The sequence below is a fragment of the Geotrypetes seraphini genome, chromosome 5, assembly GCF_902459505.1.
Source record: "Geotrypetes seraphini chromosome 5, aGeoSer1.1, whole genome shotgun sequence".
In the NCBI taxonomy this organism is placed as follows: Eukaryota; Metazoa; Chordata; class Amphibia; order Gymnophiona; family Dermophiidae; genus Geotrypetes; species Geotrypetes seraphini.
Genome location: NC_047088.1, coordinates 26,256,129 through 26,281,019, shown reverse-complemented (window position 1 = coordinate 26,281,019; position 24,891 = coordinate 26,256,129). Strand labels below are relative to the sequence as shown.

The window sequence follows — 24,891 nt, the reverse complement described above, 5'->3', positions numbered from 1 at the left end:
GGTCCATATAAAGATCAACAATGAAGAAATAGAAGTGGTTGACATCTTCATTTCCCTTGTGTCCCTCATAAATCACAGTGGTGGTTCGACAGGAGAGATCGAGCATCGATTAGCACTGGGGCATGCAGCCATGGTGAGCATGTATCAAATATGGAAGTGCACCATCAAACAAAAAACAATCACTGCCATTGTGTTCCCAATCATGACATATGGCTATGAGACATGGACATTCATGAAAGCAGATAGAAGAAAAATTGATGCCTTTGAGCTGGGGTGCTGGAGAAGACTTCTACAAATCCCTTGAACAGCTAGGATCACCAACAAAGATGTTCTTGATCATATAAACCCAGAGTTGACCCTGGAAAGCAACATTACCAGATAGAAACTGACCTATTTTGGACATGTGATGAGGGCGAATTCACTAGAAAAGGAGATGTTAATCGAAATGGTCATTGGTGATAGGAAGCAGGGGAGATGGCTGAATACCATCAAGAATGACACTGCAATGAACATCAAGCAATTGAAAGAAGCCGTGGAAAACAGGGAAGCATGGCGAGGACTGGCCTACAGAGTATCCATGACTGAATGGATAGTAGTAGTACTTAGATACCTGCCAGTTTGTAGGCAGGTAGACAGTGACAAGGGTGAAAGGTGCCCTCCATGCCATCTTCTCGCCCCCTCCCTCGCCACATGTGCACCTCCCTTCCCTTCCCTCTTCCCCCCGTACCGCTTTACCTTTCCTTGCATGAGCAACATCAGCAACTTGCTGCCCGCATTGGCGTCAGCTCTCCCTCTGACATCACTTCCTAGGTGCAGGACCCAGAAGTAACGTCAGAAGGAGATCCAACATGGACGCGAGCAGCAGGTTGGAGTAGTTGCTCGTGCCGCCAAAGAGCTAGAGGTATGGTGGAGGGAAGTGAAGGCGCACACGCGGTGGCAGAAGGAGTGGGAAGGAGCAAGGGGGCAGAGAGGAGGACGTGTGCCACCACCAAGATGGCACCCAGGGTGGACCTCCCCTTCCTTACTACGCAGGTAGAGCATCTTGTAGCTCTGTTGCTTAACAGAAAGGTCTTGAGAACTCCAATAGCCTATCTTTTCAATAATGCCCAGCCTTAGTAAAGAGGAGGAAAAGCCAGTAGCTTACAGTTAGAGAATGACAAATTTGTCCCCGTCCCCGCAGGAACTCAATTTCTCCGTCCCGTCCCCGTGAGTTTTTTCACCGTTCCTATCCCTGCCCCATTCCTGTAAGCTCTGCCTTAACTGCACAGCCTCAAATACTTATGATTTTAAAGTGTTTGAGGCTTGTGCAGATGAGGACGGAGCTTAGGCGTTGGTGGAATGAGGCATTATGACATCACAATCTGAGCTCTAGAATGCTGCTACTTATGATTTTAAAGTGTTTGAGGCTTGTGCAGATGAGGACAGAGCTTAGGCATTGGTGGAATGAAACATTATGACATCACAATCTGAGCTCTAGAATATTGCTAATTGTGATTTAAAGTGTTTGAGGCTTGTGCAGATGAGGATGCAGCCTGCAGAAATGGGGCAGGGACAGGAAAAGAACTCACCGGGACAGGAAAATGAGTTCCCGTGTGGACGGGGAAAAATTTGTCCCCGTGGCATGGTACTAACAGTAGTTGCAGCTTGGAGCCAATTGGTCACACTATCCATGACATCAGTGTGCACTAGATGTGGCTTTCATCTGTGGCAAAGCACAGTCGGCTCTGAAATTTGACAAGATGTAGGCTCCATTCACTAAGGCTCAGACTCACTAAAGATAGGGAGTCAATCACTATTGGCCAATTCCTGGCCGATTTTAAAAGTGTTTGATTCACTATCAAGTTTGCATGCAAACTCTCTTAAAAAAAAAAAAAAAAGAGTCTAAGACATTGATACCATTGAGGGAGTTTTTCCAGGACCTACTACTGCTTATCATTTCTATAGCACTGCCAAGGAACCAAAAAAGAAGAGACACGGCCTCGAAATACCATAGAACAGTAGCAAGAAGAGGCACTGGAGACGTCACAACCAACGTGGAAACTCAAGTCTTTATTGAAGTCAAATCATAAAAAGTGCAAAATCCCAATCATGAAACATGTGAAATCCCAACTAGGACCCAGTGTAACAGAGATGCCGATACGATATACATTGTTCCCTGAGGAAGGCAACGTTGTCTCCGAAACTGGGTCCTAGTTGGGATTTCGCATGTTTCATGATTGGGATTTTGCACTTTTTATGATTTGACTTCAATAAAGACTTGAGTTTTGAAGAAGGAGGGGAAGAAAAGACCTGTACAGGTGCGCACAGGTGAAGAAGGTAAGACCTCTATGAAACTGGAGATGAAGACAGATCCCCTGAAATCCCCAGCATAATAGAAATATGACAATACATTTTATAGGCCTGAAAAACACCCAGAACAAACTGTCTGCTCTCTCTCACGATCTGTTTCTGCTGAGATAAGCAAGTCAAGCGAAACTTATCCTTTCACATAGAAACTAGCATAACATCTGCTGAAGTATTATAAAAACAAGGAAGCGGACATAAGAGGATTATCAAATATCTTGACCAAGAATATAAAATTGACTACTATGCAAGATAAGTCCTGGAATGGGCAGGCCTTACTCGGAAAAATTGATGACCTTGATATTAAAATGACATAGGGAAATAGGTAGCATTTTTAGTAAATAGGGTCACGTACAATATGACTCAGAAAAGTAAAAATGTTGACCAATTAATAAACTGATAAGTGAAATGATGATTGTAAGTAACCAACAGAAATTAGAAATGTAATATCTACCAACGTGGTCTCAGGCTGTCAAAAAATGTATAAAGGACAGTCTTCTGATAACTTCTTCAGGACAGATTCCAGGTCTTCGAGCTGGCTTGAGTAACCTATGCTCTGTTACTCTATATGCTGAAAGATTTATTCTTGTAAGCTGTTATTGATTATTAATAAAAATATATATTACTTATACCAGCATATTGAGTGTCGTGAGGTCAGTTATTGAAGGCCTATTAACAGGCTGGTCTTCAGTTTCCATGTTGGTTGTGACGTCTCCAGTGCCTCTTCTTGCTACTGTTCTATAGCACTGCCAGACATATGCAGCGTTGAACATTAAACATGTAAGAGACAATCCCTGCTCAATAGAGCTTACAATCTAATCAAAATGGACAAATAGGGGTTAGGGAATTTCTCACAGAGGAAATGGTAAAAACAGACATTGGTAAGCCCTATGATGGGAATCTTTGTTTTGTGAGATCATTTTTCTCTGTTGAAGATGTAGTTGTTTAAGCTTGATCCACCAGAGATTTGGAGATGATTCTATAGCTGGTTTTTTTTTTATATTTCTCTCCTTTCTGTATATATTCAGTTGTTACTGATTTCAATACCTTTCTCTTGGTGTGCCCTCCCTGTCAGTGGTTAAACTTCTGAGTCACTGGAAAATGATGTTTTCCGTTCAGGGTCCTATTTGTTGGAACAGACTTTCTATGGATCTTAGGCAAGAATCATTGGTTTTACAATTTAGAAAAAAGCTGAAAACATTTTTATTTATGTGCGCTTTTACAGCCAGTAGCAGTGAGTAATGGTCCAGCAGTCAAATCTCAGTCAAGTAGAAGCAATGGAGATGTTTTGTTGGTGTTTGCTAATTGTTGGTCGTATTGTTAGATATTCATTGTATTATGTTGTTTTGTGGTTTTATTGAAATATGTGTTGTATGAGAAGGCTGTAATTTGTTATTTTTCATTTAGCAGGATATGCGGAATATACAATTTTTAAATAAATAAAAATATAATGCCATCTTAAGAGAAATGATTTTACATTGCTTTACAACAGTAGATATGTAACAATCTCAGAACGCATGAACCGAATACGTATATTCATACTTTACAAATTAAAATTGATATGATTAGTTGTTCAAATATAAGCCACTGAATATGATCCCAGTAGGAACTATGAGAGCAGATATGAATCATAGGGTCCAATGAGTTTGCCAATGTATTTCCTAAACTCCAGTAGACCTTTGGGGAAATACCAGTTGCCCTTGGGTAAGCAGTGGAGAAGCAGCAGACTGAGAACCAGGGAAGCCAACGTTTGAACCACACATATTCTCCTTGCCAGGCCATATCCAGACATCGGTGCAGAAAGCAGCCGCTGAAAGTCATACAGGTGCTGCCAATATTCAGCACCACTACCTAGATATCTAACTAGAGAAGGAAGAAGTTCTCTGGGTCACAGGAGCCAGCTTTGTGAGTGTTATCCAGGGAGGGGCAATCTCCATTGGGTTTAGCACCCCCGATTATTTTGAAAAGCTGGGTGCTGTGTTCCAGGTACCAAGATGATAAAGGGGATGGAACTCCTCTTGTATGAGGAAAGACTAAAACGGTTAGGGCTCTTTAGCTTGGGAAAGAGACGGCAGAGGGGAGATAGGTTTGAAGTCTACAAAATCCTGAGTAGAGTAGAACGGGCACAAGTGGATCGATTTTTCACTCCTTCAAAAATTACAAAGACTAGGGGACACTCGATGAAGTTATAGGGAAATACTTTTAAAACCAATAGGAGGAAATGTTTTTTCACTCAGAGAATAGTTAAACTCTGGAACACATTGCCAGAGGTTGTGATAGTGTAGCTGGTTTCAAGAAAGGTTTGGACTATTTCTTGGAGGAAATGTCCATAGTCTGTTATTAAGACATGAGGGAAGCCTCTGCTTGCCCTGGATTGGTAGCATGGAATGTTGCTACTCCTTGGGTTTTGGCCAGGTACTAGGGACCTGGATTGGCCACCATGAGAACGGGCTACTGGGCTGGATGGACCATTGGTCTGACCCAGTGTGGCTGTTCTTATGCTCTTATGTGTGCCAAGTATAGGACAATCAAACCATTATAACATCACTGATGAGGTTGGCTCTGAGGCACTGTGGTATGAGGCATTATGATATCACAATGTTAGCTCTGGAATGTTGCTCTCATTGGGGTTTCGGAATCTTGCTATTCTTTGAGATGCTGGAATGTTGCTACTCCTTGAGTTTTGGCCAGGTATTAGTGACCTGGATGGGCTACTGGGTTTGACAGACCATTGTCTTATGTCTTAACTCCAGCTCCACCCCTAGACCACCCCGGCACTGTCCGGGCTATTGCAAGGGCAGTCAGTAAAAATTTTCAGTGGCATTTTCCAAAGAAGGCCATTGAAAATCAGTGTCTGCGCCGATAAGAACATAAGAATTGCCATCTCCGGATCAGACCCTGGGTCCATCAAGTCCGTGATCCGCACACGCGGAGGCCCCGCCAGGTGTACCCTGGCATAGTTTTAGTCCCCATATCACTGTATGCTTCTCAAGGGAGATGTGCATCTAATTTACCCTTACCCGTATCACTCTATTCCACTCTTAAGGAGATGTGCATGTAGTTTCTCCTTAAATCCTAGAACGGTGGATTCTGCAATTACTTCCTCTGGGAGAGCATTCCAGGTGTCCACCACTCGCTGCGTGAAACAGAACTTCCTGATATTCGTCCTGGACCTGTCTCCCCTCAGCTTCAGTCTATGCCTCTTGTCCGTGTCACATTGGACATTGTAAATAACTGCTTTCCCCGCTCCATTTTGTCGAATCCTTTCAGTATTTTGAAAGTCTCGATCAGATCCCCTCGCAGTCTCCTCTTCTCAAGGGAGAACAACCCCAGTCTCCTAAGTCGTTCCTCGTAGTCCAGGTTCTCCATACCTTTCACTAGCTTCGTTACTCGTCTCTGCACCCTCTCTAGCAGTTTTATATCCTTCTTTAGGTATGGAGACCAATGCTGGACGCAGTATTCCAGGTGCGGTCTGACCATGGCTCTGTAGAGCGGTATTATAACTTTCTCTGATCTACTCGTAATTCCCTTCTTTATCATGCCTAGCATTCTATTTGCTTTGGGTAGGAGCTACTCTAACGGGGTGAGTCGTGCTGAATATTGTGTCCAAAATGTATATTACATCACCAATAAGGCCAAGAATTAATAAACATGAAAAACTGTATATTTTCAGGAAAGCACAGATTCAGAATATATTCTCGCTAATAAACTGCTTAGCTGCTGGGTAATTTTTCCACTGCTACTTTCTTCTGTCACACTAAAGCATTTGATTTTTATCTGACTTGAGAAAAGATAACCTGGTTTAATCTTGGAGAGGTTCAGGTCTCTAGGAAGCATTTAAATTTCAGGCAGCTCAGTGAGAAGTGCTCAGATAGTTGTCTATATTTTCTGAGATGGTTATGGACCTGTTCATTAATTCCCAGCGCTAAATATGTGTAATATTTCAATTAGGTTTTGAGTTTGTACTTTCTGAACTGTGTTATAATGTGGTATCAATTTTTGACCATCCCTAGCTGTTTAGCTAGTTGTCAATCAGGTGGTACAGTGGACCAGACAGATGCAAACCGTTCTGTGCTCCCCTGGGAGAATGGTATAGAAAGCTGAATGAATAAATAAATTAATGAAGATAGGAGGGACGGCTGAAAAGTTCTCAGCCCAACCGTTGGAAAAATACAGAACAAAAAAAGCGGAAAATTGCTGAACTACGTATAGCCCTCGATGAAGACTGCCCCAACTTTGTTGGCCGGGCTAAGAGCTTTTCAGCGGCCCCTCGTAAAGACACACTGCCCCTTGTGACCCTGGGTAATTCAGCCAGTCCCCCATTGCCCCAGGTACAATAGATAGAGTGAGAACCCACCAGGACAGATAGGGGAAAATGCTGGAGTGCCTGAATGTAAACCACTTAGCTTATAAGTGGTATATAAATACTAAAAATAAATCATAAATAAATAAGATGCTCATCCACACAGTCCGCTAAGGAAACAACCCGTAAAGACATTTTAATTTACTAATAACTCGTGATATTTTAGCATAGATCCCTTTTTATGCAGTAAGACCTAATTACTAATAATTGGGTTAACAGTAAAATAACATCTTAACAGTAGCCTACCTTGATAACTTCCCCCTTAATTAAAGAAAAAAGAAATGTTTCTAGAAATTTAAATCACTGCTTTATGTAGTAAAAGTGAGCTGAGTATAGAACAATCAAGCCATTGTGACATCACTGATGAGGTTGGCTCTCTGGCATTGGTGGAATGAGGCATTATGACATCACAATCTCAGCTCTGGAATGGTGCTACTCTTTGAGTTTCTGCCAGGTACTACTTGGGACCTGGTTTGGCCACTGTTGGAAACAGGATACAGGGCTTGATGGACCTTATGGTCTGTCCCTGTATGGCAATTCTTATGTGAGCTAAGTATAGGACAATCTAGCCATTGTGACATCACTGATGAGGTTGGCTCTCAGGCATTGGTGGAATGAGGCATTATGACATCACAATCTCAACTCTGGTTACCAGAGACTGAAGCTTTTCGTACTAAGGAGGGAAGTTTTCAAGATGTGGTTTTTTTTTTTACCTCTTGTGTTATTTAAAAAATGAAACCTATTTACTAACAGTAAAATAGCATGTATTCCTCCTAAAACGCTGGTAGGGTTTACTCTTGGATTTGGCATTCAAAAGGATGGGGCTGTTTTTACACTGCCGTATCATTTCCATTTGCTTGCAGAAATCAGGAGAAAGAATTTTTCATATGGGGTTCTGCATGCCCTTGGAAGAGAAATGAAATATGTTTAATGAGGCTCTAAAAATGGTATTTACACCCATCTGATACTAACCCCCTCTTTTGCAATGATGCGCTATGCTTTTTAGCACACGCTAAATGCTAACGCGTGCATGTTATCCAATGGACACGTTAGCGAATGCGCTAAGCACGTGCTAAAACGCTTAGCGCACCTTTGTCAAAGTCCAGTTCAGCAATAGTAGGGTTACAGTGAAGGCTTTCTGAATCTCAGCTGATTATCCATAATAATAAAAGGCTAAGCGCGCATGCGCTGTCGAAAATCCGTGAGTCCTGGTGGCGTGAGCTGTGCTTCTGTGCCAGTGCTCACAGCGCCTGCGCCAGCGACTCCTCCCTCCCACTGCCGGTCCTCTTCAAAGCGGCCTGCTGAGGTTCGCCAGCCCCTGTAGCGAACCTTGCAGACCGCTCTAGCAAATCCAGGGAGGCGAAGGCGGGACGGAGGCTGCAATCAGCAGCGGCTGCTGCTACTCCCCCAGCCGCCTAGCTCCTCTCCGCCTGCCCCAGCTGGCAGCCCCCTCTGCCCAGTCCTCTCTGCTCCGGTGGCCCACGCATGAGAAGGAGCGGGTGAAGCAGGGAGACTGTGCAAAGGGAAACAAGGGGGTTGACGGGACGGGAGGGGGAGGAAGCCGAGGAATCTCTAGCACCCGTTAATGTAACGGGCTTAAAGACTAGTGATAAATAATATGGATTGCAGAGCTGTTGGGTATTTTGCAGACCTCATAAATGTTTAAGTACAGATTTTTATACCATTACTGACCCCGGGTCAGCATTTGGTTAACTTCATTAATAGCTGAACCCTATCTAGGTGCCTATAGTATTGATCCAAAGTTGCTAGATTTAATACAAAATGTCATGCTTATTGTAGTCCGTCAAAATATCACAGGGTATTTCAATCTTATACTTTAATATATTTCAATTCATATCTTATCAAATATATAGTGCAGTGCTCAAACCATCGGCAAAAAAAAAAACATGCTCAGTTAAAACGGTGACGGGTCAAAAGTGCGCGTGGACAAAGGCGCGCCGACAACCCAGCGCAGACAATTGAGCGCAGGGCTTAATCGCGCCGAAAAAACCCTGTATTTTAAAGCGTTCTGATGGGGGGGGTGGGGGGGAGAACCCCCCCACTCTACTTAATAGGGATCGCGCTGCCTCACGCTGCCATGTTGCGGGGGTATGGGGGTGTAATCCCCCAAATTATACTGAAAACTTAACTTTTCCCCTAAAAAACAGGGAAAAAGTTAAGTTTCCAGTATAATGAGGGGGGTTTCAACCCCCCACAACGCCAGCGCGATCTCTATTAAGTAAAGTGGGGGGGGGTTCCCCACCAACACCCCCCGTCGGATACGGGTAAAATACGGGTTTTCTTCGGCGCGATTAAGTCTTGCGCTCAGTTGTCTGCGCTCGGTTGTCGGCGCGCCTTTGTCCTCGCGCGCTTTAGACTATGAACCAGTTAAAACAGAGCAAGAGCCAGCTTTGGGACCATCATAGCTACTGCGGGTCTCTACCACCAAGACAAATGTTATTGAATGAAATAAACAGTGCACTTATCATAGCATAACATTATACTTATAGACCGCATTACCAAAAAGTTCTACGCAGTTTACAAAAGATTATAAACATTAAACATAATCGTATATTTGAATGTCTTTAAGAAACAGCTGTGAGCAACAATAATCGAAATTCTTTTTCATGAGAAGCTGCCTGAGATGCTAAAGAGTGATTTAGGAATTTCTTGCTTTTACAACCTTTTACAGAAGGGAAATTGAACAGAGCAGAGCATGAGTTTTTCTACTGCATTTGTGCGTAGCTATGGAAAAACTATTAGCCAGATAAGTCGTCTTGGTGTCGTTATGGTGTTAGACTTGGCTCGTACTCAAATCATTTTTTTTCTCTCTTTTTTGCTAATTATTCTTACAGTATCTTGTGTTCATTTCAAATCTTACATCGAGTCTCCTCCCTCCCCCCCCCCCCCGCAACTCGAGTTTCGCTAATCTATGATGGCTTCTTCAGGAGGGGATGATTCATTGACCCAGAAAGCGTAGAAAAATCCAAACTCCAGCCTCCAGCCTGTAGCACATATTTCAGAGGCAGAGCTAAAGCTATTAAGCTCTGTTAGTGGCTGATGAAGGGCTTAGAAGTTTTGACTTGAAAGTACCATTTTCTATGAGGAAATCACATTTGTTCCACAATGAAGAGCCATCAGATGCAATATTTTATCTGCCCAATATTCATACAAACATACTGTTGATATGTAAAAGTGTGAGCTGTAGTGTTGACCCCTTTCCAACCAAACCCTGAGGAAAACCTCATCAAACTGTGGACATGCAGGGTAATTCTGTAACATGGCACCTGATAGGAGCTTATTCTATCCAGGAAAGTTGATTTCTCCTTTATAGAATACTAACTTGACCAAACATATATGCGCATATCATGTAGGCGTGGCAGGGGTAAGTCCCATGTAGGCGTGGCAGGGGTAAGTCCCAAGCTGAAGAGCTGGTGTTGGAGGACCTAGAATTTGAGAACCAGCTCCTTTTTTGCTAGATAAAATGTACTTTGTATATCTAAATTGTTATAAGAACATAAGAAGTTGCCTCCGCTGAGGCAGACCAGAGGTCCATCCTCGCCCAGCGGTCCGCTCTCGTGGCGGCCCATCAGGCCCACTGCCTGAACAGTGGTCTCTGACTAATTTTACAATTTACCTCTAATCCTATCCCTATAACCTTACCTCTACTCTTATCTGTACCCCTCAATTCCTTTGTCCTCCAGGTACCTGTCCAGACCCTCCTTGAAGCCCTGTAGCGTGCTTCTGCCTATCACATCCTCCGGTAGCGCGTTCCATGTATCCACCACCCTCTGGGTGAGAAAGAACTTCCTGGCGTTTGTTCTAAACCTTTCCCCTCTCAATTTCTCTGAGTGCCCCCTTGTACTTGTGGTTCCCCATAGTTTGAAAAATCTGTCCCTGTCCACTTTTTCTATGCCCTTCATGATCTTGAAGGTTTCTATCATGTCTCCTCTAAGTCGTCGCTTTTCCAGCGAGAAAAGCCCCAGCTTTTTCAGTCTGTCAGTATATGAGAGGTCCCCCATACCCTTTATTAGCTTAGTTGCTCTTCTCTGGACTCTCTCAAGTACCGCCATGTCCTTCTTGAGGTACGGCGACCAGTACTGGACACAGTACTCCAGGTGTGGGCGCACTATTGCACGATACAGTGGCAGGATGACTTCCTTCGTCCTGGTCGTGATACCTTTCTTAATGATACCCAACATTCTGTTCGCTTTCCTTGAGGCTGTGGCGCACTGCGCCGACGCCTTCAATGTTGTGTCTACCATCACTCCCAGGTCTCTTTCAAGGTTGCTTTGAAACAGACAGCAAAGAAAGGAGAGAAGTCCACTCCATCAAACAAGACAAATACAAGAGAAAGGGGGCAACTGAGAAGTCAAAACAGTCCAGAAAGGGAAGCTTTTATTGTATTCCTCTTTTTCACTTTGTAATTATAGTTCCACATTTTCTATCCTAATTATCTCTTGGCTTATATCATTTTTTGATGTCTCTTTGTTTACGTTCAATTTAGTGGTGTTATTTTATGCACACCCATAATTTATGACGCTACAAGTTTTTAAATCTTCTTTTATGTGTAAGCGAATTTTAATGTTTTATTATAATGTATTCAAATAAGGGTTTTTTTTGTTATTTGTTATGTAGTATATTTGTCCCCTGATGAAGACAATTTGATATTGTCTAAACCTGGATCCTTGTTGGGATGCAATAAAGCCTTCCCTTTCTGGACTGTTTTGATGGCTCAATTGCTCCCCTTTTTCTTGTGTCTACTTTGAAGCTGCAACAAACCCATTCAAGAGATCTGCACCAGAATGTGACATTCAGCTGGGCTAGACAAATAGATCTTCAAATTCATCTATATACAGCAAAAGTTGCCCCCATGGCAATCCAATGAATTTGATGATAGAAAAATCTCACTTTGAAATAAAAATAATTCTGGAACAAAACCAATTCAGCTAAAGAGAGGAAAAAATTCTACTGGAATCAAATTTAACGTAAATAGAAGTTTAATAGAATTTGCAATACTTCTTGGATAAATCTGATCATGGCATTGAACAGAATTGAGTGCTGCCTTCTGAGGGATTTTAAAATATAAGTAAGTAAAATATAAGTAATATATAATATAATAATATAAGTATATAATAATATATTTATATATAAGTATATTATATATTGTATTATATATAAGTATATTATATATTTATATATAAGTATATATTATATATTATATAAGTATATAATAATATAAGTAAAATATAAGTAATATAGGTAAGTCACAGAAATAGGATTTGAGATGTGCAGGTCAGTATCCAATATTTTAGAACAAGATCTGCTTTCATTCTAAAACACAAGAGAAATGGATGTTTATGTGCCGGGTGAGTGTAGCATAAATATTCATTTTAGAAAAATAAATGGATAAAAATATTGGCGGGTTCAAAACGTATAAAGTAAAAGGAATGCTTTACATTTTATGGGATTCACATTGAATTTCTTGTTTAGCTGGTTTTGTCTGATTCAAATGACACAATGTTGGCGCATCAAGGCGTCAGGCCATTTAAGGTCAAAACTGCCATGGGAAAAATAGCAGCTTTCAAGCATGGCCTCTTTGCCGATGTCAGAATTCAAACCGTTCTTCATGACACGCTGCTGAGTTGGGGAAGCTTTCTGTTCTGCTGTAGCTTTTAAAAAACGATTACTGGGAGAAAAAAAAAAAGTGGATGCAATACAGAGAAGAATGACAGTTGTTTGAGTCTAGTGAATCTGTTTTATAGAAAAAAAAAAAAAATTGAAAAACGGAAGCAGTAAAGACCGTATGGTCTATCTAGTCTGCCTATCCATGCCATGACATAATAATATCTCTTCAAACACAAACCAGTTTCATATCTACATTTATTCTTCTTTCCTTTTTTTTCTTCAGAAGTGCCAGTTATTCAAAATTGATTAATTAGAATTTACAGGTCTAATGAGGAGGCCAATGCCACATAAATGTTTTTAGCCATTGAAAACACGTGGAGAGGCAGAGGGGCATAATAAAAAAAGCAACAACGTCTAAGTCCCCTTTTGGCCTAGGTCCTAAACGTTGAAAGTAGAAGCAGGAAAAATGTCCATTCTCAAAAAAAAACGTCCAAAAGGAGGGTTTTTTTTTTAATAATGGCCTGCCTCTACGTTCAGCTGTTTAAACGCCCAGACCACTACTACGTCTACACTTAAGACATATAATAAACCACAAAAAAGCCTAAGTCCCAAATGCCCAAAGCCAGGCCTTTTAGGCAAAGGAGAAGCCAGTCCTTTGCCTAAAAGCTGGATTCTGTAACCGGTGTCTGTCAAAAACAACACTAGTTACAGAATCCACACACACACACACACTCCAGCAACGATCGCGGCAGGAGAGATGGCTCATCTCCACTGCTGCGATAGCGATACCACCAGGTGCCGCCAAACGCCGATCGGATCGGGCAGGAGGGAGCCCAAGCCCTCCTGCCCCACCGAAACCCCACCCGGCCAACACGATTGGGGCAGGAGGGAACCCAAGCCATCCTACCCCAGCGACCCCCCCCCCCCAACAACGATTGGGGCAGGAGGGCAGCCCAAGCCCTCCTGCCCCAGCAATACCCCCTACTCCCACTAAGGTACGGGCAGGAGAGATCCCAGGCCCTCCTGCCTTCGGTGCACCCCCCATGATCACCCCCCCGAACCCATGATTGGCCCCCACCCACCAACCCTGCAATCCCCCGCCAACCCCTCGACACCACCTCCCACCCTCTACACCCCCCCTCCATACCTCAAAAGAGTTGGACGGATGGATGGGTCCCAAGCCCATCCATCCGGCAGGGCCGCCATCCGTTGGATGGCAGGCCTTAGGGCCTCATTGGCCCAGGCGCCTCAAACCCCGCCCACAGGTGGGGCCTGAGGCGCCTGGGCCAACCTGAATTGGCCCAGTAGCCTTAGGCCCCTCCTTTGGGTGGAGCCTTAGGCACATGGGCCCAACCAGGGCAGGATTAACCAATAGGCCAAGTATGCACATGGTCAGGGGGTGACCGATGAAGGAGGGTATCAACATTGTTTTTTCCAAACGGCGATGGGTCCCTCCAGCATTAATTGGCAACGTGGGCCCCCCCTGATTGGCAACGCACACCCCCCATCGACGGAAAGTAAGACAAGCTAGCAACACGGGTAAGAAAGGCAACGGGAACTATAATTATGCAAGCGGTGCTGCTTGCCCAAAGCTTCCCTCTGACGCAGCTTCCTGTTTCTGCCTGGGCGCGTGGTGGGGTGAGGTAGGGCAGGGGGGCCCAGTGTACTTGTATGCTTAAGGACCCTCGACGAATTTATCCTTCCCTGGGCTCAACCCAGTTTAAAAAGAATAAAAAAACAACCTCTGCCAGCCCGGATGTCTAACACATGCACAGACCATCTACAGATGGTCTGCGCATGTGTTGGGATCGCTCTAGCGCGATCCGGGCAGGCAGATGGGGGCGTTCCTCCGATCACCCCCATCTGCATATTGGCGTTTTCTGAATTAATCGGACCTACCTGGATCGGGCCTGGTAAAACATTTGCAAAATTGGCGCCTCGGAAACTGAGCGTGGCTCGATTTATGAGCGCCCCCCGCGATCTGGCACCCTCCCCCCGCGATCCGGCACCCCCCCTGATTCGATCCGGCACCCCCCCCCCCATGCGATCCAGCACAAACACACACCCCCCCGACGCGATGCGGCACCCTCTCCCCGACGTGATCTGGTACCCCCCCCCCCCCGACACGATCCGGCACCCCCCCGACGCAATCCGGCCCCCCCCCAACGCGATCGGGCCGGTGCCCGAAGATCGTCCTCCTCCTCTGCTGGGCCTTGAGCATCTGCGCATGCTCAAGGCCCAGCAGAGGAGGAAGACAATCTTCGGGCACCGGCACCAAGCACAAGACATGCCAGTGCCGGTGCCCAGATGACTGTAAGAAGCGGCGGGGGGGAGCCCGTTCGCGGCGGGGGGGGGGTGCCCGATCGCAGGAGGGGCCTTCGGGGGAAGCAATGCCGGTTCTCATGGGGGGGGGAACGTATCAAAGCGAGTTTCCGTTATTTCCTATCGAGAAACTCGCTTTGATAAAAGAGCATTTTTGATTACGAGCATGCTCTTGGAACGGATTATGCTCGTAATCCAAGGTACCACTGTATTTTGATTTCAAAGGTTTTATGTTCCTGGGTTTTATCTTTAAAAGTGCCTTTGTTTTTATGTGCTGATGTTTGTTAACATTTTCTTGTTTCTGATCTGAAGAAGAAGGGTTACCTTCGAAAGCTAATCAAAATGCATAAATTTAGTCCAATAAGAAAGGTTTCACCATATTTTCATTATGTTTTGTTTTATTTCTGTATATTACCTTTAAAAGTGGACTAACACAGCTACCGCATTATTTTACTCAGGCGTGTTTTTTTCCTGAGACTAGATCAGAATGATTAATAATTCACGTTATAACATCCTATACTTAGAAATATATTTGGCGTGAGATTTTGGCAACAGTTTGTATTGTGTATATTGTGTATCGGTCCATAGTCTAATGATTTTGCCTTCATTTTCTTTACAATGATTTTTTTTTTTTTTTTTTTGTCAGAGATCAAAAATAGCCGTCTACGAGAAGATGTGGTCGTACATGAAATCTGCAGAACCTTCGGTGTTCACCAAGACAACTGACGACGGAGTGGCCAGAGTTCGGAAGTCGAAAGGAAAATTTGCCTTCCTGCTTGAGTCGACCATGAATGAATACATTGAGCAGCGCAAGCCGTGCGATACGATGAAAGTCGGCGGAAACCTGGATTCCAAAGGCTATGGTGTGGCAACTCCAAAGGGCTCAACATTAAGGTGGGTGGAATAATATAACAATATGTGCGTTGTTATAGTATTCCACCTACCCTGATGTGATTGTCTTGTGATTTTCTTTCTTGTGGATGCTTGAGGTAACAATGTTTTAAACTCTTCATTATTCCTCGAAGTTACAAAAGACGGGTAAATAATGGTTTCATTTAATTAATGCATCCATTTTTTTTAGCGTTCTCTCTGTGTGCTGTCCTCTGTTTGCTCTGGTTTTAATTTTACAGTCCAATGGCTTTTTTCAGTTTAAATGGTAAAAAGCCAAGTTAAGTTACCCTACGTGACAAATGTCCATTGCATGATGTGGTGTTTCCTGTTATCTATTTTCTCAGACAATTTCCCCGTCCCGCACACTTCAGTTTTGAGCAAATGTTAATCCTCCATGCCACCTTCCAATATTTAACCCTGTACTTGCTGTTCAGACATTTTTTTATAGCTCCACGTTCTGTGAAATTTAGCCCAATTTGTCCTCTTGTGCTCTTTTTTTTTTATACGTTACAATTTTTTTAAGCATTTTGTGCATTTTCTTACAAGTTATGTTTTATCGTTTCAAGAAATGCTGTTAACCTGGCAGTATTAAAACTGAATGAGCAAGGCCTCTTGGACAAATTGAAAAACAAATGGTGGTACGACAAAGGAGAGTGCGGCAGCGGGGGAGGTGACTCCAAGGTCAGCCTCAATGTCACCACAATCGGGTACCTTAGACAAGAGTAATCGGCAAGGCTGTTATTTTATGATCAAAGTGAGGGCACAAATTTGAACCACGTAAGGCGTGATGGCCTTGTAATTCATTTTTACGGTAGCTTTCAAATTAGGCCTTTTTATTTGCATCCTTGAGTCTTGACAAACCTGGAATCCTTATCAAACTAGGAGATGGAAGCTGTAATATAACTTTACCTGCAAAAGATAAGAATTGGAGGCGTTCTTCAAAACTTAATGTATACAAATTAGCAGCCTTATCTCTGAGTACTACTGTGGCTCTTGCAATCAATCAGTCACAAATGGGCGGCTCCCACCTTATAAAAGTAATCCATTACAGAAGACTGATTGCTTTTAGAAACATGATGGCAGATAAAGGCCAAATGGCCCATCCGCAGCATCCACTATCTCCTCCTCTCCCTATTGGCTAAGGCTCTTAACATTTGCATCTCCTCTTCCTATAGGCTAAGGCTCTTTCCACCTACATTGTGAGGTCATAGAACTTTATGGTTATAGAAACATTGTAACATGATGGCAGATAAAGGCCAAATGGCCCATCCACAGCATCCACTATCTCCTCTTCTCCCTATTGGCTAAGGCTCTTAACATTTGCATCTCCTCTTCCTATAGGCTAAGGCTCTTTACACCTGCATTGTGATGTCATAGAACTTTATGATTATAGAAGCATGATGGCAGATAAAGGCCAAATGGTCCATTCAGTCTGCCCAGCCACAACTATCTCCTCCTCTGTCTAAGATATCCCACGTGCCTGTCGCATGCTTTCTTGAATTCAGACGCAGGCTTTGTCTCCACCATCTCCACTACGAGACTATTCAACACATCTACCACCCTTTCTGTAAAAAAAAATAATTTTCTTAGATTACTCTTGAGCTTATAACCTCTTAAATTCCAACTATGCCCTCTCATTAAGGCGTAAAGTAATCTGTTAGTACTCTGTTAACTAGCATTACTAACAGGAAAGAGATTCATATCGTTAGAGAGATATAGAAGTCTGCTAGGAGAGGGGGGGGGAAGAGAGGTTAATGCTCCTCCACTTGAACCCACTGAGAAAACGAAACTGTTCTAAGTCATGACCAAATCAGGATTAAACCTCCAGTTTAAAAATAACCTGCATAGCTTTGCATGAAGTTTCCTCTGCATTTCGGTGTCAAACTGGACTGTTGATTGGCAGACTAGAAGCAATGAAAGATTGCAAAAATCAATTGCTTTCTCAAAAAACATATGCCGCCTTCCAAATCCATAAAGCACGACCCAAGAGGCAGGGATGCTGTGTTCTTTTGTTTGTTTGTTTTGGGGGGGTCCTTTTTCTTCCAGGTCAATCAGAACCAGTGCAGGGATTCTTGCCTTCTAAGCCTTCATCCACAGCCACCGAGAGATTTTGATAGATCCAACTTCCTACTGTTTCCGGGCTGGTCATGGATCAGTGATTGTGAGCTCAGGAGCCAGGCGCCAGACTTCTTCCACCCTCCAAGAGGTGCTCCTCTTCATCAACATGAGAGGGGACATGATCGAAACATTCAAGATAATGATGGGAATAGACTTAGTAGATAAGGACAGGTTGTTCACCCTCTCCAAGGTAGAAACGTAGAGAATGACACGGTGACAAAATTCATCACCATTCCTGTCCCTGCGGATAACCGCGGGAAATAATCCCATGTCATTTTCTAGTGTCTATTTGAACCTCAGTCCAGCATTCTTCAAAGCAAAGCTTGTGGGTCAGTGGTTGTGGCCATTCATACTCTGATTCTTCCCTCTCTCCTTAAAGAATGACATGAAGATGGTTCTCCGCGGTTATCCGCGGGGACGGGAACGGTGATGAATTTTGTCACCGTGTCATTCTCTAGTAGAGAGAACGAGAGGACACTCTCTAAAATTGAAAGAGGATAGATTCTGTATGAACGTAAAAAAAGTTCTTCTTCACCCAGAGAGTGGTAGAAAACTGGAACACTCTTCTCGAGTCTGTCATAGGGGAAAACACCCTCCAGGGATTCAAGACAAGGTTGGACAAGTTCCTACTGACCCAGAACATACGCAGGTAAGGCTAGACTGAATCAGGGCACTGGTCTTTGACCTAAGGGTCGCTGTGGGAGCAGAGTGCTGGACACGATGGACCACTGGTCTGACCCAGCAGTGGCAATTCTTGTTCTTATGTTCTTATCTGACTCATTTAGCTGAAGATCCAACCCAGGTAGGGTTACTAGACGTCCAGATTTCCTCGGACCTGTCCTCCTTTTCGAGGACATGTCTGGGGTCCGTACGGCTTTTCAAAACCCGGTACCCCTTGCGTTTCCCTGTACCTTTACTTCTCCGGCGTGAGCAACGTTGCTGCCTTTGCCAGCATCGGTGCTCTCTCGGACATCACTTCCGGGTCCCATGCCTAGGAAGTGTTGTCGAAGGGCGAGCCGGCACCAAAGCGGGCATGCTGCTCATGTCGGGAGAACTTAAAGTGGTACGGGGGAGGGGTGTGCAGCGGGGGAAGGGGCAGGGGAGGGGAGCCACAGCCCCGGGCGTCTCACCCTCGCTGCGCCACTGCATGTGGTAAAGCCTGTGCTAAAGTGCCTTCGTCAAAGGGCCCCTCGATGTCAAAGCAACATGGAAGGACACAACGAAGGGCAGAAGGAAGTCTTCGAGAGGGGCATCCAGGAAGGGACTGGGCTGTCATGACTCAGAAAGGCACCAGCGTCTGCCTCCACCAAGACCAGACATGGGCAACTCCGGTCCTCGAGGGCCGGAATCCAGTCGGGTTTTCAGGATTTCCCTCATGAATATGGATTTGTAAGCAGTACATGCAAATAGATCTCATGCGTATTCAGGGAGGAAATCCTGAAAACCCGACTGGATTCCGGCCCTCGGGGACCGGAGTTGCCCATGTCTGACTGAGACACTGCAAAGGCTGTAAAGCTCACCCTCATGATTTCCGCTTTCAAACCAAAATAAGCTGATCTACATTTGAATCGTAAGTAAATACTGTGACACTTTTTTTTTTTTTTTACTTATTTTAGTGAGACATTGTAAAGAAACGCAAACATGTGTCAACAATGTCAAAAGTACAACAGAAAAATTACAGCAAAAGAAACCAGTTCCATTTTCTCCTCTCCCCACCCCCATCCCTCCTCTAGAGAACAAGGGTATTCTCGCTTGCTATGAGAGAAACACTAGACTCTAGGTTAATGTTACAAGTTAAGTCATCTGCTTCGGGCAGTCGGTGTCAGCGAGTTCCAAAAAGGCTCCCAAGTAGACTGTAATTGTCTGCCATCAGGAGTGTCTAAGTTGGATATTCTCCTCCATTCCATCTGTAAATGCTGTATAAGAAGCGCCCTCCATTGCGCCAAAGTAGGAATCTCTGAGATTGGCCAGCTTTAACGCCCAGGAGAAAAGCTGTCTTAAGAAACCCTTCCGATCCGTGTGCTAGATTTGTGCTAGATTCACAAAGCAAACTTTGTGACCAGATTTCCCTCCAACCCCATTCACTGATGCCTGTAGCGATTCAATCCCGATCCTCCCATGCAAATTAGTAAAACCCCATGCAAAATAGCCAAGCGACTGATTCACTAACAATGGCTTGGCTATTTTGAATTGGGTTTTACTTTTGGCAAACCCGACTGTTGCAGACCTGTCGGTAACTCAGTTACAGGTCTGCAGGTATTTTGACAGGCCTGCCTGTCTTTTTTTATTCTTTTTTTTTTTTCGTGGCACAGATATTTTGCGTGTCTAACAGACGCAAAATATCTGCCCCATAAAAAAAAATTAATAAAAAACAGGTAGGCCCGTCAAAAAAATGTGCCCCCACAAACACAAACGCACCCCTCCCCAAAGAAAAAAGCAAGAGGGATGCCAACTCCCTCCTGCCACTGAAGCTTCAAAACAAAAAAACCCACATTCCCGATGCCCCTCCCCCCCATCCCGCGCGAATATGGCAGGAAGGATGCCAATTCTCCCTCCTGCCACCAACCGACACCCCCCGACCGGCACGGCACTCAACCCCCCCCCCCTACCCCACCCAATCAGCATGGCCCTCCCCCTCCCTCCCCGAGACTGGCACATCCCTCACTCTCACCCTCCTCCCCTGACCGGCACAGCCCATCCCCAACAACAAGAAGTTGGGAGCAGGAGGGGTGCTCATTCCCTCCTGCTCCATAGGCCTCCCAACCCTTGGCCCGGCCCACCCACAGCCTGGCCCAGTACCCCCCAGTACCTCTATGTTGGAAGCAGGACGGATGCTCAGTCCCTCCTGCTCGTCCAACTCTATCGATGCATCTTGCTGGGCCTTAGGCCCCGCTCCGGTGCATCATGTGATGCACAGGGAGGAACCTAAGGCCCTGATTGGCTCAGGCGCCTCTGGCTCCTACCCCCTTCTGAGGGGCCTGAGGCACCTGAGCCAATTAGGGACTTCCTTAGGGCTCAGCCTTAGGGCTTAGCCTTAGGCTCCTCTCTGTCCCTCCTGCTCCTCTGACTCCATCAACGCATCTGGCTGGGCCTTAGGCCCCACCACGGTGCATCATGTGATGCACAGGGAGGAGCCTAGGCCATAATTGGCTCAGGCACCTCTGGCTCCTCCCCCCTTTGGAGGGGCCTAAGGCACCTGAGCCAATCAGGGACTCCCAAGGGGGGAGGAGCCAGAGGCACCTGAGCCAATCAGGGCCTTAGGCTCCTCCCTGTGCATCAGAAGATGCACCAGGACACGTCAATGGAGTCAGAGAAGCAGGAGGGTCTGAGCACCCCTCCTGCTTCTAACATAGAGGTACTAGGGTGCCGGGCCAGGCCGGGGGTTGGGAGGCCTATGGAGCAGGAGGGACTGAGCATCCCTCCTGCTCCCAACTTTATGTTGCCGGGGGGGTGGGTCTTGTCAGGAGGGGGGCGAGGGTCGTGCCAGTCGCGGGGAGGGAGGCCTATGGAGCAGGAGGGACTGAGCACCCCTCCTGCTCTCAATTTTTTTAATTCGAGGGTGTCAGTTCGGACTATGCAGTCAGGAGGGGTGTGCTCTGTTAGGGGGAGAGGGGGTGCATGCCGTGCCGGTTGGGAGGTTCTTTTTCATTTTTTTAATAGGCTTGATATTTTGGGACCTATCAAAAAAAAAAGAAAATAAAACCCGTCAGAGCCCTGACAGCAGTGGCAGGAGGCTGCTTCTCCTGTCACTACTGTCAGGGTTCAATCTGATCCATGCAGTCTGTTGGGGGCGTGCCTCCGATCACCTCCATTTGCATGAACATGGTGAATCGTTCAGCCTGCCTCCAATCGCACACGGATCGGAAGGTTAGTGGTTCTAGCCCTTTGGGGGGGGGTCTTTACAGATTAAAAAAAACAGAAAGAAAACAAAAGAAACAATAAAATGATAGCTTTTTTATTGGGCAATTTCACAATGTATGAGTGAAGCATCAAAGCGTTCCACATAGGGACGGCAGGAGAGCGAGAACTGGTGGGTTAATCAGAAGGTGACAAAACAGAATACTAAGAGCAAATTTTCAAACCTTTGAAGTTAAGATGGTGAAATATTTTGACATCAACATGACAGACCTTAATAGAAATCTGTTTCATATTACATTATAAGCCATTCAATTATACTGCGTTGTCACCTTCTGATTATCCATCATTCTCTCCCTGTCCCTGCACCACCCCTCACCTTTCCCTTTCAGACTGCCATTGGATTGCTTTTATGCTTCACTTGTATAATTCTAATGTCATCTTTTACTCATATTGTCCCGATCTGAACAAAGATGGCTCTGGACTTCAAACGTATTAAGTTCGTGCAATAAAAAGGTGTCATCATTTTTTTGTTTGTTGGTTTTTATTAACATAAGAATAGCCTTACTGGGTCAGACCACTGGTCCATCAAGCCCAGTAGCCCGTTTTCACAATGGCCAATCCAAGTCACTAGTACCTGGCCAAAACCCAAGGAGTAGCAACATTCCATTCAGAATCCTAAATAATAGCAAGATTCCAGAATCCCATAGAGTTACAAAAGATTCCGGAACCCCAAAGAGTAGCAACATTCCATGCTACCGATCCAGGGCAAGCAGTGGCTTTCCACATGTCTTTCTCAATAACAGACTATGGACTTTTCCTCCAGGAACTTGTCCAAACCTTTCTTAAAACTAGCTATGCTATCCGCTCTTACCACAACCTCTAGCAACGCGTTCCAGAGCTTAAATATTCTCTGGGTGAAAAAAAATTTCCTCCGATTGGTTTTAACTTCATTGAGTGTCCCCTAGTTGCCTATGGCCTGTCCATGCTCCACCAACGTGAATACTCCACCCTGCGGGGTTCATTTTCAGAACAGAAAGACATCCCCCAAAAAACACACATCATAAAGTGGTATTTGGACATTTTAATCACCAAAACGGCCAAGTGCCAATTTTCAAAACTGACTTTTTAGACATTGTGTAGGTCATTTGCCCTCCAGTTACAACTAAATCTTAAGAGAGTGTGTGTTTGGGTGGGATTAGTGCCGCTGTCGGGCTTGGACATTTTTGCAGAGATAATGAAACCTTTTCGAAGGCGTCTAGGGCATCCTTTAGACCAGCGTCTCTCAAACTGTGTGCCATGGCACAGCGAGGTGACCTGAAGAGATTCTGGGTGTGCCACGAGAGAATCCAGAATTTCACTTTATTTTAAAAAATTCCCTTCATAAGTATACACTAGAATGGATGGTATAAGTTCTCGCATCCAAAGTTGAGTGCGGAATTTGGTGCTTAATAATAATAATAATAATAACAGTTTATATACCGCAATACTGTAAAGTTCTATGCGGTTTACAAAAAATTACAAGAGGTACAAAATGAGTGACCTGGAGCACCCTTTACATGGACCGCCAATTTTTATCAGTGTATAATTTTCGGTGCCATTTCCAAGTTTTATTAAAATTTGATAAAAACGCTTTTATAATAAATTCAAAGCAATATACATTAAAATGAATCACCTAGAAACATATAATGGACTAACTATAGATGTCGTACATGAAAGGGAATGGAAGAGGGTAGAACTACAATTTCAAAGAGAAAAGAACAATTAAGGAAAAAACTTTAAGGAGTCCTTTTATCAAGCCGCGCTAGCATGGTTAGCGCATCGGACTAACCCCCGCAGCCGGCTAAAAAACTAACGCCTGCTCAATGCAGGCGTTAGCGGCTAACATGGCAGGCGGTTTAAAGCACGGGTACTACGCGCGTTAAACCCCTACAGCAGCTTGATAAAAGGACCCCTAAGGGAGGGGACCCTGGTGGATAGACATGCTTATTCTTTCAGGATCACAGCATGAATGGCAGGACAAAAGAAATAAAAGGTATTATGTTAAACTAATTCTCGAAAGCATCAATGAAATGGAAGCTTTTTAGTGAAATTTTAAATTGTTCTAATATTCTTTCTTCCCGAAAGTGTATAGATAGGTGATTCTATTGCTAGGGTGCTGTGATCAAAAATATTTCATATCGCCTTGTATTAATTATCTTTAGAGAAGGGATTGTGAGAAGATGTTGATTTGTTGATCTTAGGGTTCTTGATGTAGAATAAGGAATATGGAATCCAGGAAAGCTGGTCATTTTGATTGTCTGATTTTGGAATGTTAAAAGAGCTAATTGATAGGAAATTCTGTGATAGATTGGAAGTAGAGAATGACACGGTGACAAAATTCATCACCATTCCCGTCCCCGCGGGAAACCATCTTCATGTCATTCTATAAGGAGAGAGGGAAGAATCAGAGTATAATTGGGCACAACCACTGACCCAAAGGCTTTCCTTTGAAGAATGCTGGTGTAGAAGGACTGAGGTTGAAAGAGACACTATAGAATGACAGTCTCTGGTATCCAGAGCAGATATTGTGATGTCATAATGCCTCATTCCACCAGTGCCTAAGAACCAATCACATCAGTGATGTCACAATGGCTTCATCATCCTTGGCTCACATAAGAATCAGAGTATGAATGGCCACAACCACTGACCCACAAGCTTTGCTTTGAAGAATGCCGGTGTAGAAGGACTGAGGTTGAAAAAGACACTATAGAATGACAGTCTCTGGTATCCAGAGCAGATATTGTGATGTCATAATGCCTCATTCCACCAGTGCCTAAGAGCCAATCACATCAGTGATGTCACAATGGCTTCATTATCCTTGGCTCACATAAGCACAGCCACTGACCCGCAAGCTTTGATTTGAAGAATGCTGGTGTAGAAGGACCGAGGTTGAAATAGACACTAGAAAATGACATGGGATTATTTCCCGCGGTTATCCGTGGGGACGGGAACGGTGATGAATTTTGTCACCGTGTCATTCTCTAATTGGAAACCAGTGAGCTTTTTTTTAGTAATGGAGCAACATAGTCATACTCCCCCCCCCCTCCTGTGCGCCTTCCATGTTTTTGTGAATTCTGCTGTCTTTTGGCTTCTATCTCCTGCACTGTTCCTCGAGTCATCAACATAAGGAAGTTCTTCTTCACCCAGAGAGTGGTAGAAAACTGGAACGCTCTTCCGGAGTCTGTCACAGGGGAAAACACCCTCCAGGGATTCAAGACAAAGTTAGACAAGTTCCTGCTGAACTGGAACGTATGCAGGTAGAGCTAGTCTCAGTTAGGCCACCGCGTGAGCGGACTGCTGGGTATGATGGACCACTGGTCTGACCCAGC

General features: G+C 44.5%; 1 protein-coding gene across 1 annotated transcript in view; it reads left to right on the top strand.

Moving 5' to 3' along the window:
- The window catches only part of GRIA3 (glutamate ionotropic receptor AMPA type subunit 3), a 430,530-nt gene that overhangs the window by 387,182 nt on the left and 18,457 nt on the right, over positions 1 to 24,891 (top strand). The window contains exon 13 of the mRNA XM_033945127.1: positions 15,303 to 15,550. Within this exon, the coding sequence (XP_033801018.1) occupies positions 15,303 to 15,550 (248 nt within the window). The remainder of the gene's footprint in view (positions 1 to 15,302; positions 15,551 to 24,891) is intronic.